Raw genomic sequence first — 21,374 nt, 5'->3', positions numbered from 1 at the left:
AACAAGAAAAAGACAAATTTGGCTGCTTGGGAACATTTCTGGCTTCACTACCAATCGCCAAGAAGTTTTCAAACTATAGTTTGGTAGCTACAGACAGCAGACTGGTTATTATAGCCGATAGTCCCAGAAGTAAACCAGTTCACATTAGCCTGTGAAACTTGTGTCACTCATTTAAAAAATTACCTATGAGACCTTTTGTACAATAATCACTCAGAAAGCACTTAGCAGATGAGAAAATAATTTCTATATTTAAAACTTTATGCCAAAGATGATGAATATTATGCTTATTGTCATATTTTATAGCAGTAGAAAAAAAAGGTTCCATTTCTGTTTAAAATTAAAACAGTGTGTTTCTATTTTACAATCCTGACATTTTTGATGAATAATTACAAATCAGGTCTTCAAGACTCCGCATATAAAGATTTTTTTAAAGACATTCAGAGGCTTTCAAGGACATTTAAATACTTGGTTTAATGGACGACGGGTATAACATAGCATGCGCTGCTTCACAAGTACACGCAGGTGTGCCGAAAGCCACAGTGTGAACTGAGCTAGCTGTAGTTTGCACCACCACCCCCATTACAAGTCACCCTTTCTTCTGTTTCATAGCTTTTACAATCCTTGGCACTACTTAAAAGAATGAGCTCTAGCACAACAGCAACAGTCTGTCAGGCACAGGCAGCAAAGAGAAAGAGCTCAACCTAGCTCTCATGAGATCCCTCCACCCCCAGCGCTGGACAGCAGCAGCAATGCAGAGCTCTTTCCTTTCTCCCCCTCCGCCCCCACTCCCTGCTTGAAAGTAACACTGCCAATGTAATTTTCCATGAGAGCTGCTCCATTTATCAAGGCCAGTGGCACATCGAGGAAGCTGACAATGCCTCACTCCTCTAGATTTGTATAATGAGAGGTGGGAGAGTAAGACGCACTCACAAGGTGGTTAGCACTTGTACGAAGGAAGCAGAGAAGATTTATTCAGCATCTGAGAGCCAAAGCTTTGGGGAGTATTAACTTGGGACACAGAAAATGTAGCCACGGCTATTACACCGGCACCATGGAGAACAAGATTGCTAAAGAGACATATACTGATTAGCAGATGGATTACACAACTCCGGTTCCTTTAAATGAACCCATTTTGAAACTGTTTTCCAACACCCTAATCCTCCTTTATTTCAACTGATCGCACTTTGCACAATGCACAGCAAGCATGTATTACACAGCTGAGCTGAACTCAAACTTCCCCGCCAAAGACAGATTTAACGTGAAACGAGCCATTAAGTTTGACACAGTGATCCAACTACAAGCAGTAAACATTTTTCTTTGTCATTTCTAATTCCTATGAATGCCAGTTTCACAGTTAACTGCAGGATGCAAATCCCCCCCCCCCAAAAAAAAAAAAAACGAAAACTGAATGCTCCGTAAGTTGGATGTACGATAATAAACAATATCGGCACAGTTGAAAAATGGTTCTCTATGCAGTAACATCTTCATTACCTGCTGACAGGGAAACATGAAACCATTTTTGAAAGGTAAATAGGTTTCCTAAAAAGGAATTACAAGTTGGTTTTAGCTCAAGGGCTGTAATGTGATTGTGGTTTAAATTTTTGTTCCCCTTCATGCACCACAATCAGAAAGAAAGTTGATCCCATAAAAGAATAGTTCTTTCACCAACTGAAGGTCCACTTTCTTCAGAGGCACCGGGAGAACAACTTTCAACATAATGGAATGAATTCTGATCACCAGTGTTGATTTTGGGGATTCTCAAGCTTTTTTCCTTTTAGGTCATAATTTCAGAATAAAACTGAAAAATCAAACCGCCTCTGATAAGAGCCGGCTCATTTTGAGCTGGCCAGGATATCTGGCGAGTGGCGACAGATCATATCCACCAACAGTGATGGCTTACTTTATATCTACTTGCCAGCTCAAAGGAATGGGACAAATCTCCTAACTTTGCTTTAAGTTTTTGTTAATAAAAAAAACAAAATGAGCAAACTATACATTGAGTCACCTTCAAGTTTATCCTTTGATTCGGACGTCTACATGTTTGTTTGTTTTTGGTTTTTTTTACAGCATTAGAAGATTTCTTATCGGTGAATGACTGGTTGATGTCATTCCAACAATGTTTAGGTCCCTGTTCCACGTCACAAGGTAGTCACATTCCTGTAACTTTAATGAGCTGAAGGGGTGATACTGGACTGAAGACCAAGAGTGACATAAGTGATATATATAAAAGCAGAAGCATCAGCAGTCCACGGTGTGAAGTGAGAGGACATGTACCTCTTGATTTTCCAGAGTCCGTCGGATCTGAGAAATGTGCTGCTCAGTGAAATCTGATGCAGATAACATGCAAAGGATGCTTCACAACAACTGGGCTTGTATTTAAAGCACTGAATGGATTTGAAAAGGCAGCATGAGGATCACAACAAGTCCCTTGGGGGCCATGGGGATCCCCCACACATCTCATCCACTGCTCAGATGAATGCCGAGTGTTGAAAGCCACACCTCTTTGATTCTGCAATCTCAACAGGACGACATGAAAGCACAAATAGTCTGATCTGGAGGAATGAATGGACAAAGTTATCCGTAGTGTGCTTCTTTGTTTATCAAGGAACAATGATCTATAACAAACTTTACTTATATATTAGTGATTAGATCTGCTTGATGTAGTCTCTGAACAACACATTATTTCAGAAGCTTAATGATATTCATGAAGCAGCACGATGTATCAGGTAGCAATGGTCATCGCAGTATCAGAGTGAATAGCAGCACGATCACAAAGAAATGCTCGTATGCAATATTTACTAGGCTGGACTATTAGATTTCAGGTTTCATTTATTCTCTAGATGTCAGTAATACATATCGCCAGTTGGATGGCCACTCTTCTAAGCCACACTTGATGAATATTTTAGTTACAGACATGCTATAGCTCAAGGTACAGCCATGCTTCAGCAACACGAGTCATAATGGCTAAGTTCACGACAAGATTTTAATGCAAATTTTTCTCCCGATTTCCCCCTTCTGACAATTATTCCGATTACTAGGATGAATCTTAAGATAATCCTAAGAGGTATTGCTGCCATCTGTGGCGTGTGAAGATTGATCTAGCCCATTTGGAAGAACGTTGGGGACCACTCTGATCTAAAATTGGGAATACTCAACATGTTGAATTGACTTGTCTCAATGCCGCAGAATGTTTGGTGTTCCTTGAGGAGAAAATGCATTCAGTCAATGACTGGCTAAATGGATGCGACATTTAGCCAAAGGGGAATTTAAAATACACCAAAGACATGGCGAACCAGAAAATTTGGTTAACATTGGAGACATATTTGTAGTGTTTTTTCTCTGCTATACTTCAGAAACTATTGATTTTTCCTAGTCTGCCACGTTTGTCTACTCTTAATTCATGTTTGGTGAGATTTTATGAGATTTTTCATTTGACATTTGAATTTTGGTGAGTTTGTGTGTGGTGCATTGCTCATGCCATGTGGTTAAACACCACACACTGTACAACCAAACCTGTTATGGCTAAGACATTTTATTGCCATGTGTGTGGTCTCTTGGGTTTTGAAAATCTTGCCAGGTAAACTAGACATCAAATGGATCAATTGACAAAAGGGAACTGTGCTGCTCCCAGAGAATGTGTCCCTTTAAACTACAAATCTGATTGTACACGAGAATAGTTTTCATAAGTGATGTTTTTACCTCACAGAAACAGGTTCCAAACACTAGGACAAGAAAATGGTAAAGGATCCAAGTTGTTTCCTAAAATTTGAAAATATGCAAGGACAAGCACATTTAAGAAGACCTTTTGCTTGAAATACTCATTCTCATAATAATAAAACTGATGAACTGATAGTAAAAATATTGAATTTTTTTAAAACTTGTAAGGCAAAGTTTATTTAAATGAAAAATATGATTAAATCATCAACCTAAATGCATTCTTCTGGCTGTACTTGACCTTGCTTTTTCTCTTATGGAATGACAAGTTCCTCTATGCAGAAGCACATATCAAAGAAAAACAAACTGCCTAACAAGAATTAAATGCTCTTTTTGTGCATTTTCCTTTAACTGGGCTTACCTGACTAAATAAAATCCTCTTCAAGTCAATATTGATTAACGCTGCTTTTGAATCACGCCACACCACCCTCGTGTTTTCAAGGATACATTTCAACAGCCTGCAGCTACAAAGCAGTTCTGACCTCTGTCTTCTATTCATTGCTGCCTGTTGTTCTTGTTGGTTCTCCCAAAGAAAGGTCCTTTAATTCTAAATACACTATGATTACAAAGACTTTCCTAAAATTCCTTTCACAACTGTCCAGCCACAGGAGGCTCTACAGCTAGTGTTCATGACTGGGTGTCCTGGATTTAAGGAATCAAACAGGCTTCCTTGTCGCCCATCCCCCACGCCACTTTCAGAGCACCAGGAAAACAGAGGAAGGCGTGCTGAGCACCAGCTCCCCCTCCACACACACACACACACACTGCTCCACCAGGCATTGCCAGGGCTTGTGGGATTAAGAATGGAACACGATGACAGACAAAAACAGTCCTCTGCACCTCCCCGCTCTGCTGTCTTTTATACCGCAAGAGCATGAAAAGGCTGCTATGAGGCATACAAAAGAAACAGTGATAGATCCGCTCTGAGTGAACAAGATAAGTGTGGGTGAATAGCTATTTAGCTATACTCTTTATATTATTCTTGTATGACAATATCAGCGTCGAAATTGCTCAACAACAAAAAGAAAAAGTGGAACACGCTTCGACGTTAGCTTGACTTCGCAGGCAAAATGCTTTGTACCGCGTAAGGCTGACAGTGTCGATTGTCTTCCGGTCCGCAATTAATTCTTCACTGGCTAATGTGAAGAACTTTAGTTAACTGTTACTTAACAGGCCTCAAGAAGTGTTTCAAATGGGAAATAAACTGTCCATTCCTTTAAGATAAATAAATCCTTTGCAGTCAAGTCAGGAAAAAGAACATCTCCACTGTGTGGACCATTTCCTGTGGCGGGTCACGGCATCCCATTCGTCAAGGGTGCTCTCATTCATAGGACGGTAATAAAAGAGAAAACAGCAGTGGGCCTCTTTGCATGCATCACATGTCAGATTGCTTTAGGGAATGCAGTGCATCGCCATGCTCGCTGAAAGAAACAGGCTGTCAAAGCGCAATGTCAAGAAGCCCAAAGCGCTGGGTCAGATTGCATTAAATTGATATCAATGAAAGACAGTTTTGTTTTAAAGAGCTACATCTACAGCTTGTAAAACTCACTAGAGAAAACAGAAAAACCGAGGTATTCTAAACATGCCAATCAGTCCTTTCATTTTGTTTTTTTTCCTTTTATTAAAATGCCAATGCTTTGATCTAAAGAAGAAACACAATACGAGTACATCCCCAATTCAAGAAGGAATTAATGTCAAATGCAATTCAAATGTGATCCGTCAAAGCAAAAGGCGATGATAGAGATTCAACAAACATCACAACGGAGTAAAATGAACAACCTACCTTCTCGTTTTTAATCTTCTTTAATGTCTTGCATTCGCTGTTAACATTTTCCACCTCATCTGGTTCAGTTTTGGAGATCAAAGGTGGTACTATCCCAACAGATTCAAGTGCAATATTTCCCATTTGATTAGCATCTGCCAAGTCTGTTGATTGTGTGTTCTCAAAAGACGCATTACGACTATTTCCCAAAGCAACTTGGGCCTGAGATACGTCCTTCTCAGAGACGCCAATTGCCACGACTGGGGCGCCATCTGTTTTGTCTTTCTTATTTTTCCCGCCGGCTCCTTCCTTGTCTTTTTTACCACCGAGAACACCTCGGGAGGCCTTGCCCCCTTTTTCCATGTTCTTCCCAGAGGTGGAATTGTTGCCGGCAGCGGCCGCGCTCGCTGCTGCACCCGTTGGTTCCCCTTGAGTCCGTCCAGTGGGCTCTTTTTTCCCCCCATCCGTGGAAGCTTTGCTGCTATTGTCTTTAGAGTTCTTGTTGCGCTTGTATTTGGATTTGCTCTCCTTGCCTTGAACGCCGGAGACCGGGCTGACGAATCGTATGTTGTCGGGCAACGCTGCCACTGCGCTGGGTGGTGCTGCCATGCTGTCCTTGGTGCCAGACATCTCAAGTTTGTCCTTCTCTAAGTCTGCGTCGAGGTCGATGATCAGATTTCCAACACCGATATCCCACTCATCCCCGCTGTCGTAAGTGTCCACCGCATTCGAGTCCACACCTTTCCCGCCTGCAGTGCCACCACTTAGGGACATTTTAGTGCCAACGGCCCAGGAATGCCTCGGTGAGGTCCGACACCCTCTCGGACGGTTGGGAGTCAGGGGCAAGGGTCAGAGAATCTTCACGTTCTACTCCTTCCTGTCCCATTTAACCACATTGTGCCCTAGAAAGAAAGCAAGAAAGAAAAAAGCACAAATTAATCCAACAATTCAGACACAGAGCAGCGACAGCGTCTCAGAACACAGCAGCTCATTGTAAAACAAACGTTTGATCGCGAGCCAGTAATTCTTGGATGATCACTGTGAAAACCACCATGGTAATACCCACTGGTAACAGCTCCGCTCCAAAACCTGCTCTAAATAATCACTTCCCACGGTCGTCATGGCAACCGTGGGAAATGTAGCCTAAATCCTGCTTTGACAGCCAAGGTGGCCCCCGCTGTTCTGAATGACTGACTTTCTTTTCACAAAGCGCCGCAGATAGTGTCACTGCTGATAAATAAGAAGTAGCTGGCCCATCACACAGCCCACATGCTTTATAGAGCCATGCCTTTTCAACTCTAGAGCATAACAATCATTGGGGGGTCAGAGGGGCTTAAAAGCCTATGATTCAGAAGAAAAAGCAGGTTACTGCCTTTGCTTACAGAGCATAAAACAAAGGTCATTGTTTTAAACTGAATCAATACTATGATTTTCCAAAATTCCACTTGCATCCGATTGTAGGTGAGTTGGAAATCAGCAGGAAAAAAAGCAATCCCGGTCTTCACGGTGTAATCATGTGGATTTTGGATTGTTCTCCCCAAATATTCATGAATAATGAATTGAATAAATACAGTGACTGGTTGCAGAAAGCTACATGAAAACGACAGATCAAAGTGAGCCGGTTGTGTCCATTTGTCTAAAATATTTCCAACATCTTTTTTTGCCATATGCGACATTTGAAAAGACACAAGTAAAGATGGGGGAAAAATAGAAAAAAATGGTTAAGGAAATAGATGTCTCAATGGGAATCACACAAGCTCATCAGCTACAGTTTACAGCTTCCCTAGCGCTATCACAGTTCTTCTACATTATGCTTTAACCTTCACTAATGTGTCACACTGGAAATGAAAACATTTTAAACATAAGCTGCATTAAGAACTTAGGAATTTCTGTAACCATTATATTTTATTTTGTACTATATCTAGTGGAGTAAAATCAAATCAAATTTTATTTGTACAGCACATTTCAGCTACAAGGCATTTCAAAGTGCTCTACATCATAAAAAACAAAAACACAAAGTCGTGCAACATATAATCAACAATCAAAACATTACATTAATTTAAGAGCCATCATTAAATTCATTATTGATTATGTGTCAAATAAACTCTAAACAGGTGGGGGTTTTTTAGTCTAGATTTAAAGGAAGTCAGTGTTTCAGCTGTTTTACAGTTTTCTAGAAGTTTGAGTCATGAAAAAAATGGCTTTATAATATATGAATTCTAAAGTCCCCCACATACTCGGGCGTACTGTGCGCATTCCATGAACCGTGCGAACTCCGCGTGTACTGTCCGCAGACGGTTGGGTTTTCATACTCGCGCATACTGATTACCTAAAATACTCTCGTGACAAATTCCTTTATTTCACACAATCCTAATGAGAACTAGCAAGTTTGATGAACTATTTGGGCGCCTAGCTCTGTTTCTTCTCCATCTGGGAAGCCTTAACTCACCTCTCAGTGCGGGACAGAGAATGGCAGTCACATGTCGATTCATCCGGCAATGTGAACCGCTGCCCGGAGCCAGCGCAGCATCCTACTGCGGGCAGAGGAACACCAGAAGGCTGCGCTGGCTTTAGCTGTAATCAGGGATCCATTCAATAAGCTTTGTTTATTATGTTCCAAAAGCACAATTGTGATTGATGCAATAATTTGTGCAGCAATCGAAAACCCGATCATTCTTTCCTTGCCGTTGTTTGAGGGAAAAAAAAAGTCAGACTCAACTCATTGGACCACCTCTCTGCTCCGCTACTGATAAAGAAGTCTGGGATGATGTCGTTTTTTGTTCTTATAATTCTGCGTAATTCACAATGTCAATATTTGCGTGAATTTATAAAGCCTGTTGCTGTTAAGCATTTTCGCTTACGTGTCTATCACGTCCCCATGACAACTTTATATTGACTGTCATCATGTTGATGTCAACTTTGAAACAACATGAACTCATAAAACTCTTATTCTCAAACTTATCAGCCCAGTGTCACATGAAAACCAGTTCGATGTGAACACGGTTTCCACTGGGTAGTTTAATGTGCGACACCAAGTACGTGGTCATAAAAATCTATCCTTGCACGGACATGTCCGGCGGACGTCCGCTTCGAGTCCGTGCAGATCTCCGAGAACTGAAGTGCACCCGAGTATGTTGGGGCCTTAAGACTTTAGCCAGCCTATTTTAGTTTTTTATATTCCAAAACAAGAAGACCACGAGTTCGCACAATAGATATCGTTACTTCTTTTTTTCACATACATACGCATAATTGCTAAAACGCTGCTTAGTGCTCCTTTGAACAAAATAATATGCTAATTACTGATGGCAATTATCAAATTGTGTCCCTATATGGTAAATTTTGATCCAACATGACAGAGATAAATTTTGCATTGAGACGTTTATAAGCTCTTTTAAAAAAACAACAAAAAAAACACTCGTCTTGGGACTGCTAAGTTTACATTTCATTCCACTGCATGAGAACAGCAGGAAAAATCTAAATCCTTAGTATGGATTTATTGTTGTTATTGTGTGTACTTTAAGGAGAAAACTGCACTACTTAATGTCTTGAGGTAGCCTATTCAATAGTTCCTAAGTTTTTCTGCAGATGCATGCTATATACAAAACAAAAAAATAAACAATGTCATGGAGTGAAAACAGAAAAGGCTACGCTACTAGTATGGGTGTTTTTCAGACATTTAGAACTAAAAAACTAATTATTGATATACTGAAAAATGTGTCAAGATATAAGCATTTCATATCAGCCATAGTACATTCCGAAATAACTGGGTTATCTTTGTTTGAACTTGACTCTTTTTTTTTTTTAAATGATACAGAAAAATGCATGTCTTGCTACATCAGTCAAGTGGTGAAACAGTTCCCGAAGAACAGTCAGACATTTCATTTCAAATTCAGACAGCCACTTTTAAGCTTTATAGAATCACATATAAAGTTAATTTGTTAATCAAGAATGTCTCTCAAGTTCAAGTGTCTAATCATCTATCCGATTCATTTACTTGTATTATATTCAGCCAGGCTAACCTACAAATGTTCATTCGCTTTGACGTTTAAAGCATGCGTTACTTTGACTCATTCAGACTGAATTCCCACCACATCTGAAGGTCCTTTCACTTTGTTACCGTTGGCAAAACTAATTAGGTCAGATTTTCGGTATGCTGCTACGACAAAGAAACCTTGTTGCCAGTTTTTGAATTTTCTGTTAGAGTTGAAGTACATGAAAAAAAAAAAAAAACACAAATCTCTATACACAGAGGAGGACTGTTCCTTTTCATTAAACATCACTCATCTGTCAGTAGACCAACACTACAGAAGGGTCACAGATTGCAACCCCCTGCGCTCCAGTGACGAAGGTAAAACTGTTGAACAATCATTTAATCACTGCGCCTGCTTCTTCCTCACAGATGGTTCCCCAAAGGAACAACAGGCCGTGGTGGGTTTTTGGTGGGCGGAGAGCTACAGCTGTCCCCGTAAAGCTGCTTTAACAGTTGTGAGGTTCAATTTGTCCAACACCTCCACAAAGGAAAGGTTGTAACTCTATCAGCAGTTGACCCACTGTACACCCCCTTAGCTAGAACCGCAGTGCAAGCTTCTATTGGGGAAAAAAATTAAAATAAAATAAAAATCTGCCAAGTAAATGTCTCAGCAAGTGCCTCATTGAGCGAAAGGCATGCCTGCTGCACAAGTCCCACAGGGCTTGTCCTTTTCTCTTTTTTATTTTTACAGATCAAGTTTCACTTTGCTTATCTATCAGCAGCCATGTAGGGGCGACTCTGGCTTGACAGTGCTAATGTGAAGACAGGGAATACAATTAAATTAGATTAAGAAGTGGGGGCGTCTTCTGAGTCACGAAACAAAAAGAACCAAGGCCATTCCCCGGTTTTTTAAGAGTGTTTCCAAACCTGACAGTCTGGTACATTTGCTTTGATTGGGGAACAAAATTGCAACATTTGTAACATTTTTAGCTGGTGTGGTTCGCTTTCACAATGCACTGTACCAAACAATATGAAATTTTATTTATATTGTGGGGCCGCTGCACCAAGAAGTACTGAAGGAAACAACAAAAATCTCAGAAGAAGACATGAGTTCAATTTCCTTCTTCACAAAATGTAAACAAAAATGAAGTAGCATCAAATTTTGTAGGATTTCTCTTTTGTCTTTGGTTAAAGACCAGGGGCTATTTTCTAGCAAACATCAAACTCACACATTTGTTTTGGTTGTATTTACCCAGAATGCCCTGCGCTATAGTCTGCTTCCTGTTTTTGGATCGGCCTCTTGTCCACTTGAATCCCCGAGACATGGTAGAGTTCACTTTAATTGACCCAAGGCTTAGGTTTTTAGGCGGACCAGACGTTTTTTGGTCCTAACAAGTTTGACTCCCCAAACGAACCAGACTTCCTAGGCAAATGGACAAGAGTTTGCTTAAAGTGGACTGAACCCTCACACTGTTCCAAAGAAATAGCTGTAGATCAATAAGGCTTCTGAGAATACAACAAGTAACTGCTAGCATCAACTGTGGTCAACTGAAGGACTCAAATGCAACCACATAAAAGCAATAAATCAAAACCAAAAAACATAGCGGCTTATGACAGACAGCATTTATTTCAAATAACAGTGTAGAGTTTATATTTACTGCTTAGCATCAAAATAAAGAGCTCCAACTTCTTAACTAAATATGATGGCAGATGCTCCCAATATCAAGATGAGGCAAAAACATTTATTGTTAAATGTTAAAGTTGAAAATCCTTGGAATATATCTAGTAACAAAACAAGAGTTGGATATTTGCTAAGAAAGCTTTATTGGCTTTTCTCCACTATGGTTGCTGGTCTGATTAGAATTATAAAAGACCTTACAGTCTCACTGCGCTTTTACTTTTTCATTGAGGTACAAAGCCACTCACAATTATCATTTCTCATGTCTACTCCCAAGTGCTCCAAATCTTATTAAGGACAGAGAGGAGATTCGCTAAAGTTACTTTTAATTGTCTTGTACAAACGGAGAAGAAATCACGGGAGATTTTAATCTCTCTACAATATGAAATGCATGCCCTGCGTAGTTGCAGTGCTATGCGTCGTTCCAACTCTAACTAGTCAGACGATACGTTTTCACGAGGAACTGGGCCAGAGCCATCCTCCCACGCGTTACTGAAACAATAAACCAAAGGGCAGGAGCAAAGAGACCGTTTGTTTATCTTCTGTCAACTTATATTCTTTCAAATTGAGAATGTAGAGGTTTACTGACTGGTCGGGAAAAATAAACAGTTTGGAGACCTACTGTTGGGGTCTGAAATGTAATTTTACTTAAGAAACACGGTTATCAGTTGAGAGAAGTAAACTGGATGATTTAAATTTGTTTATAAAGTTTGAGTCTATTCATTCCAAGGAATCTATGAAACAGGTCATCAATGGTAAAAGACTTCTTAGGTGCAGTATTTGGTAGATTTTCCACCATCTGAGGAAAGAAAAATAAGAGTCCAGAAAATGTGGGTTAGTCATAATCTAGACAGTTGTTGCAATTTTCAGCCATAGTATTGCAACTACACGTTTTCCTGATATTGTTCAGACCAACATAATACAAATAGATACATTTTTAACTAAACTGCACACTATCTGCATTTCCATTGACAAATTAACGGCATGAATTGGAAATACGAAAATAAATTAGCATAATGGAAACCTTGCCAATTCAGGAAAAACTGTTTTTTGGATAAAAAATGTTGGGACAAGGTGGTTTTTCATTTGTATCAAAATTAATATATTACGCAAAACTGCAAAGGAAACGGTTTTTTCTCATCACACGAGTCATTAACAACCAGATGTTACTACTGGCAGAAACGACGAAGTAGAAGTCAGGAAGTGGTAAGAGGATGAGGGCGAGGCATGTTTTTAATGACTCATCCCGTAAACAAACTTATTCAAATGATTCTAATTGCATTTCTTATTTATTGCAATAGACAAAGTTTTGCACACACTTGTAATGGAAACAACGCTAATGTGCAAATAACTGCCAAATTCTTCCTGATGAACTTTAGCTTTTAATCTGCTGGATTGACATGAAGGATCTAAGAACATGTACTTTATAACCATATGTCAACTGAATAATAAAGTGCCTTGGCACTTTGAAGTCCTTTGACTTGGGGCTTACTGTCAACCAATGAACCACAAATCATTCAGATGGGGATCACCTGCATTACTTTCACACTTCCAAATGTTCAAAAACTGACATTCACACTTTTTCAGTGTGTAAACCGATCATCAAACAGCATACTCTTTGATTCATGTTTTAAGTTGAATAAAAATCCAATAAAGGTTGGGAACACATGCTTTGATCCGTAAATTGCAGTAATCTAGTATTCTTTTCATTCTCTGTTGGATACAGAACTACCATTTCAATCAAAGAACCGGTGGCACTTCTTGTTCAGTGTTTGTTACATTTCATTCTTGAACTGAGATGAAAGGAGCAGGAAAATCTGTAGCAGCAAGTAAAAGCCTGATCGATGCATCCACCCACTGGCAGTTCTGTCTCAGGACTGGGTCATCAAACAAGTTATTGTTAGCAGAGTGACTCATCAAACTACTCAACATATTTGACATAAATTAGTGGCAATGGGTTTGAAAGACTTCAGAGTCCTCACTGGATCTGAGGATCAAGATAATTAGGAGTCTATGATTTCCACAATGCAGAAAACACAGAAGGAAAGTTAACACGGTTGAATGTAAAACTTAAGTTTTGTCAGCACCAGTTGACTGGTGGCGCAAGGATGTTACGGCCATTTGTAGTGAAGAATAAAACAGATAAAATACAATTAAAAGAAATTAAAATAAACAAAGGCTCTGATTGTTATGGAAGGTTTTACTGTTTGCTGGTTTTCCTGAGAGACGTATTTTGGAGTCCAGTTAAACTCCAAACCTGAGATTTTATTTTATAAATTATGAAAACATGGTTATTTGTTTTGTGCCGAATGTTTGAGTACTTTAAAAAACAACAAAAAAACAGTGCAAAAAAACATTTAAATACTGTCTAAAATTATTTGATGCTCCGCTGAACCACAGCAGTTATATTTGTGAAACCTGAACAACAGCAAATGTGGATCTCTGGCTATGGATTTGTTGAACTGCTTTCATTACCTCCATAATCGTAAATAAATATGGTTAAAATGGAAAAAAATGGAATTCAGAAAAATAAAAATGGGAAAAGTGGAATAAAACGGAAAATAAAATGGCTTTCATAGGGCCCTAGACACTGTCCCCTGCCCAAAGTGCTAAGTAGGAAAATTTAGTGTTTGATGACAAATCCACATCTTTTTAAACAGAACATTCTTGTTACCTGAAATATGTTCTTTTCTACTATATTTGTCCTTAAGATATTGCATTTTTACTCTATCGCTGAGCCGTAAAAATATTTAATATAAATTATATATTATATAAATTATAGAGCTTGAGTACTTTCAAACTTTGCAACTTTGGCCCACGTGAAAAAAAGTTTGGACACCACTGGCCTTAAAGGGTTTACTTTTTGTGAGACATAAAATTTTATGTGCACCTTATTTAGTTCCTACCAAGTGCTCAGTGCCAGAAAAGCCCCATTTACAATATGTTTTCATAAAACATTGCTGCTTTCTTTTGACACACCACAGCAACGATAGCATAAGAATGAAAATATCCTGTCTTCATTTACTGTGAAACGCAGACATCAGATCTGTGATTTGACGTCCTATCAAAGCAAACCAGTGAAATATGTCAACTGTGTTGCTTAGTGTCCTAGTTAACTAATGATATCGGCATAAAGTTATTGTTTTTTATTTTATTTTATAATAGCCATATAAACTGTTTTCTCATGGAGAATGAAAGTTGTAAGCAAACACAATGACTCAACTTGTAAAACATCTTTTTTTTTTCTCTGTAGGTCATGCAAAAGGGAACACCTTATCTGGAAAGGCTCAACAGAAACCTTCATTCATGTAATTGGATTGTGCGGTTGAGCTGGTTACCAGAATAGAAATGCACCCAGCCAATCCAGGTGATGGGAATCAGACGTCTGTAGGGTAGCTGGATTCCTCATTGGTTAATAATTTCACCACCAGAAAAAAGAAAACTGTCAGTCTCTTGAATCATTCTTGCATCAGAACTGGATCCAAAAAGCCGTTTTGTGTTTTAAAATAACCAACATCCATAATGTTTATCTTATTGACAAGGCTACAAGTAGAAACTGAATGAATTTAGCATATAATTATTTGCAAACCGGTATTGAAATGTGCAATATTTAATAACCGTAGAAGAATGGAGTATTCAAGAAACTGCGTCTTCTCTTCCTCTCAAGAAGAGTCTGTGCACAACTTTTAGACTATTTACACAAGTCACTGATCAGTCTCTGGTTTTCTGTAAGCTCACCCCCTCCCAAAACAATTTTAAATCTCATCTAACGTCTTTTGAGAGCTGGAGACTTGAGTGAGAATCAATCATGCATATTCAAAACTTTGCCCATGAGGATGTGCACACAAAAAAACAGCACAACTATTAGCCAGAGCTGTGATTGCAAAAGAAACACTTTAAAATCCGGTTTGCTTGTATTATATTCGAGAGAAAAAAACGCTAGCTCGATTGCAGCAGAGCTGTAATCCTAAAAAGACAGTCAATCTTTGATAAAACCAGATTAATCAATATAAATTTATTTGCATAGCACATTTCAGCAACCTTTTCAGCAGTAAAAACATTATAAAACCATCATACTGTCACCACTTAAGAAACAAGCAATAAACATCACATAATGTCAAAAGCCATCCTCAAAATCATCAAGTAAAGACACATCAAATATGTTGATCGATGTTCTACTTACTATTAATCAAAAGCGACTCTAAAAAGGTGGAATTGTAATCTTTATTTGAAGAAAAGTCAGTGTTTCGGCTGTTTTTCAGTTTTCTGGAAGTTTGTTCCAGATTTGTGGTGCATAGCAGCTAAATGCTGCTTCTCCATGTTTGGTTCTGGGGATGCAGAGCAGAAGAAAAAAAAACCTGAGAGGTCTGGAAGGGTGATATAGCAACGACAGCAGATGTCTAATGTAATGTGGTGCTAAGCTGTTCAGAGATTTATAATTATAAAACTGTAGCGATGTGCTCCAACGTCCCGGATTTGGTGACAACTTAATGAGTTAGTGCTACAACCTCTCAATATTTGCTGGTGACATATAATTTGTATATTTAACCAAACTTTCTCAATAGTACAAATACATGAGTGGAGAACCCACGTATAAAATTAGACTGGGATGTAAGTTTCAATCGTTTGCTGTGTTTAGTAGCAAAATTAATAAGGTCCATTGGCCTCATATTGCTCATGAGCTGTGCAACAACTGAAACTCCTCTTAAACGTGCACAACCATATCAATGCCTTTCTTTTTTAAAAGACATGCCAAATTAATGTACGATCATTTCTGAAGAGTTTGCTAGAAATTGAGATGCATTCACATTAGTGCAACAATAAAAATATAGGAGGACTGTCAAAACAGCAGACACGATAGATAGATAGATAGATAGATAGATAGATAGATAGATAGATAGATAGATAGATAGATAGATAGATAGATAGATAGATAGATAGATAGATAGATAGATAGAAATGTAACTCAGCCAATTAGTCCCATTGCCTCAACGGCAATGTAAACTTTCTAAAACTTCTAAATAAGTTATAGTGGCAGTCATCTATTTTTCAGAGCAGTGCTAATGAGGTAAATGTGGGGCTGGAGTTAGACAAACATCTCGAGGTGACATGTCAGATTATCGTCTGCTGGTTTTAGAAGACGCTGCAATTATGTTGTGTGCTTAAGTCTCTTCTTTTAATGATCACCAAGAAGTTGAAAATATGAAAATGGCAGAACTAATTAGCCTCTTTTTTTCCTCCCTTGTTAAAATCAACTCTGCTTCCTTTGATGGCCATATCTACAGATAAAAAGACTTGCTTCCAGGGATTAAATAGACAGCTTTGTCTTAATGTAACCTGTAGTCAAACTGAGACAATAACTTTTAAAGTAAAACGTCCTCATCTCCCTACATACATGTTTTTCCACAAGAACTTGCACTTGTATTTTAATAACTAATTGTACTTTTAGGGGGAAAAAAAGGAATAAATCTGGAATCAACTTTAACTTGCATATTTGTTTTTCCTGAGAGTCCAAATAAATAATCCAGTGGTGGTGTATTTATGATAACTTCTGTTGGAGAAGATGAAAGGAACATCCACACAGAAGCTCTAGTGTTAAAAAAAAAAAAGAAAGAAGAAGAAGAAGAAAAAAAAAAAACTCAGACAAGGTGCCAGATTGATTTTCCCTGCGTTCAAAGGGGCCGGGAGCAGAAACAGGAGCAGTTCCATTAGCATGCTGAGCCATTCCACTCCACGGCCGTTTCTGAATTACACAAGCAGTCACCAAGATTCTCAGAACACTTCTAATTATCTGAGCTCTCGCCGGTCTATAATTGAAGCGCTCGGTTTGAATGCAGGTTGACGTGGTAACGGCAGAAGCGTCCGCGGTGGAGCGTTTGTTTGTATTTGTGGGTCAGTTGTAAAGGAGGCTCACTCAGTGCATGGGGGAGTTTAAAGGTTGATTATATATCATTACAGCGTCCATCTGTGTTGCTGGGTTCATATGTAAATATACCTGTCTGCAGAGAGCTTATAGACATGAAGACAAAGACTGAGTAATGGAATGCAATAGTATCACAGGAGATATTTCAACTGACCCAGATTGGTTTGACTTCTTTCTTTCTCAACCCCAAAAAGCATTTTCCTATTATGACTCTACCACAAAAGCCTCTCTGATTAGGGCTGCACAATATTAGAAAATCTTGCGATGGCAATAACATTGGTAAATATCACAATACAAGCCTAATTTCTCCTTTCCTCTCTTTCTCACCATTGCTTCTATGCCTATGATCTTTAAAATTTGGGACAAAATCATTTGTGTCGCGTGTGAGCCTTTCCAACTGGCTAAATGTTTCAGGTGTGTTGCGCTAATTTACTTATTATAGTGCAAATAGAGAAGTAGATGGTTTCAACCTCTTGAGGAAATAAAGAAAATAAGTATCAAACTATAACAAACGCAGCCCCACTGCATGTGCACGAAGCCCCACCCTCTCATCACTCCCACTCTCATCAATCACACATCCCATTTGATTGGCATTAGACTCACTATGCGGTTACAACAAGAGACAAGGTGGAGCTAGAACACGTTAAACAACAGCTAAAAACGAGAGAAGGTACACTGCTAACTGAAATGGTGGTTGAAAAACGAAAGCAGTAAAATCTTAGTTAAAATAATAGGTTTACTTTGGGCTCGATCTAAACTCTACATTACCATGAAAATGCAAGTTCATGACACTTGAAATTTATTGGCCGACAATTATTGCACTCTGAACAGTGCTTGGTGATGCACATTTTTGTAATGATGATATAACAATCATGTCATCCTTCAAGGCTCTGCCGTGGCATGACTGACTTCGTTAGGATGTAGCACGAAAAGTACACGTCGAGCCGGAAAAACACCAACATCTCGGGTATCAAGTCTGTGTTTTAGCTTTTTGATGGCCAAGTTCAAGCTGTCATCACACTGGACATATTTAACAAACCATTCCAACCTCATTTCAAGTTCGTGCATGCTCAAATTGCTGTTTTAGTGGGTCTTTTAAGCTGTAGCACAGTCTCTGTTCTGTGTGAAGGGTCCGCTGTGGACAAGAACTTAGCAAGTGCTAACAGCTCTGTAACATTATAATAAGTTTGAGTGGTGCATTAAAGCAAACCGTTTAGTGGTAGTACTAGCTAAAAAAAAAATGGTAAAAGACCATATTTGATCTTTCAATTGGCAAGCTGTAAACAAAACCCATGGTCGTAAAGAAAAATTTGGCAAATATGAAACACAGTACAAATAAGCAATGCTGACCTCAAATCGTTTGTCAGAATATTAACACTTAAAAATGTACAAATACAAACTGAACGTTATTAAATATTTAAATATGTATTACTAGTCAAAAGCCACAAGAAACTTTGAGTTGAAGTGGTGTTAACGTCTTGTGTTGTAGACTGACAAACACAATCGTTCCAAACTACGCTAAGCAAAGACTTCACTATTAAGCCATTTTCTTAGTGTTAGTCATATGCCTCGCTCTATTCATAGCCACTCAATTCAAAGTCATAGCAGCAATTATATCATTCCAGTACAAAATGAGACACTCCTTCAAGAATTTGGCAGGCCATCGATTGTGACCGAAACATTACAGTGAGACCATCCCTTCATCTTACAAAAAAGAAATAGGTAACACCACCACAGTCAATGTCCCAAACAAAGTAGAGTTGGAAATGAATCTGGTTCAGCCTCACCCTGATGTGCTACAAGTTTTACTTACAGAATATTAAAAAAAAAACAAAAAAAAACCACACAAGTGATATAGTGGGCCAATTAATGAATTGTAGCAGGTTTTTTCTAAAAATCGTGTATTAAAATAATTATACAAACAATAAATTGAAGCTCATTAGTCAAATCAAACCAATAGAGAGACTGGAAATAAGAGTATATAAACTATGGTGAAACCCCCCCAAAAAAACAGTGTTATTTCTAAAAAGCAATTTTATTGTAGTTGGGAGAAAAAAACGGCTCCATTTTTCGCTGAATGGAGCTAAATATTATACAGTTACAAAGATACCAGGTCCCATCTTTCCCATTCTTATCTGCAGTATTGAAACGTGATGGGATATCTTTAACAGCTCATCAGTCCTTTTGTTTAAAACAGTCTCAAATTTAAAATCACTCAGTTGTTTAATAGAAACCAGTCTGTGTTTCCAAGCAAGTTTCAGTGGTAGGAATTAGCAGTAGGCTGGGTTTGCAGGGCTTGGCAAACCACAAAGGGTGAAACTCTTCCTCACCGTGGAATATGAGCGTGACCGTCACGCCCAACTGCCTCCAGTTAGCAGGACTTTAGCTAGGCCCCAACACTATTTAATGGAGGTACTCTTGATTGCCCATACCGTGACCTAAAACAGATGCTATTCGCCTTGCCAAGCAAAGAACATTGAAGTGTGGTTGACCCGACACATACAGTGGCAGACTAAAGGCATTAGATTCCCATGCAAAATGTTCATGACAAATAGTTCCCCATTTCCACAAGTAGTAATGAGCAAACGTTTATTTTCTTTAGAACGAGCCAAATTGTTCACTGAACACGCTTTTTAGCTAGGTGCAACAAAACGGGCGACGATGTCAATAGCAGCTGCCACTTCATGCTAATACTAAAAAATCTTTTATATTACAGCCATTTTGAGACAAAACCAAAGGAGACACTTTCAAAGAAAAGTCACAATCTTCATATAAGTGCAGTGAAGAATCTTTATATTGGATATAAAATACGAACTAAACAGCAAGTCCACTGACTCTGTCCTAAAGAACACAGTCGGTATCAGAATGTCCTACAAAAATTGCCATCAATCAAATTTATTTATTTATTTAAAATCTGATCAACAATGAAATACTCCAATGTATCATTTCGCAAATACTAATTCTAACCCTGTCTGCATAATAATGGACAAAAATTGTGATTTAGCATAAAAACTCAATGTTTGCGAAAAATAAAAACCGACAGTATGGTTGTTATTTTGTTATTTAGCCACCTTTGGTTCCAGGGGATTAATATTTAATATGAATATATTTGAAAATAGGGTTATATGCAAATATTGTGAGCTGCTTAGTGACACAACTGCACTACTTTATCCAATGGTTGTGATGAAGTAGAATATTTAATGATAGATATTTTTAGAGCAATATTTGTGTTGGTCAGACTATGTACAAAAAAGACTAGTTTTGAACTGCACATTTATTAAATAGTGCAACAAATAGCTCAAAAATATTGAACATTTTAAGTCCATTTTCCCTATCCCTAATACACACAGAAAAAGTAGAGCACTAAATAAAACAAAAACTTCCCCTTATAGTTTAGATATCAATACCAGAACAACCAATGCGTTGGCCCAATCCAACGCATATAGGTCACATGATCAAAGGAGTGTAATCTGATAGGCTAAAAGCAAATCGACACGCTCTAGTGCTGATTTGCTTTAGTTCAAGTCACCAGAAGGTCATCACATTTATAGGTGCATCTTTATAGATGAAATTTTTGTTTTTGAAATAAAACAGACAAAATTGTCAATAACGTTGTTATAAATTTAATGTTAAAAAACAATCTAATTCTATTGAGACTATATTTCTTCCACATATGTGCATCAAGTTGTTTTTTAATAATGTGAAACCACATGATTAAACTATGTTGGAACAAAGAAATTTAATATACTTAAATAAGGCTCCTTTGTTATCTTAACTCATTACTAGGAAGGAAGAGTTGTGAAACAGCAACGCTTGAGGCAAACAAGCGCTCAGTCTCTTGGCAAACAATACTGTGAATGTTTGCAGAGTAGAAACAATTTTTTATTTTTATTTTTATCTACAGTTTATTAGTTACTAGTTTAATTGTGGGCAGGCAACAGTATTCAGTTCAACTGTGGGGGTCCACAAGCAAATCGTTACTTTTCTTCTTATAGAATCTATTCTCATGCGAGTTTAAAAACCAGAAAAGCATCACAGAGAAAAAGGCTCCAAATTATTGTAGAGTCAGAAGTCTATGAAAAGACACCAGGCAACTACTGAGTGAATAATATACTGGACTACTGTTTGTACCACGGGCAGCTGTGCTGCTGCCTTGTGAATGTCTAACTAGAGAAAGGGCATGGACGACCATTAACCCCACATATCTGCCTGACTTTCTCCAAGCAGCTGCACAAAGAGGCAGAGTCACAAAGAAGCAGAGCTTCCTGCAGTATCAACACTCTGACACTTCAAGTCCCAGCAGCAGTGCCACATTTAAAAAATGACA

General features: G+C 38.4%; 1 protein-coding gene across 1 annotated transcript in view; it reads right to left on the bottom strand.

The window, feature by feature from the left end:
- The window catches only part of znf609b (zinc finger protein 609b), a 97,205-nt gene that overhangs the window by 63,512 nt on the left and 12,319 nt on the right, over positions 1-21,374 (bottom strand). Inside the window, exon 2 of the mRNA XM_032560220.1 lies at positions 5,498-6,378. Coding sequence (XP_032416111.1) covers positions 5,498-6,250 — 753 coding nt within the window. The 5' untranslated portion in view covers positions 6,251-6,378. The remainder of the gene's footprint in view (positions 1-5,497; positions 6,379-21,374) is intronic.

The sequence above is a fragment of the Xiphophorus hellerii genome, chromosome 4 (genome assembly GCF_003331165.1).
Source record: "Xiphophorus hellerii strain 12219 chromosome 4, Xiphophorus_hellerii-4.1, whole genome shotgun sequence".
Taxonomy (NCBI): Eukaryota; Metazoa; Chordata; class Actinopteri; order Cyprinodontiformes; family Poeciliidae; genus Xiphophorus; species Xiphophorus hellerii.
This window is presented reverse-complemented; position numbering and strand designations above follow the sequence as displayed.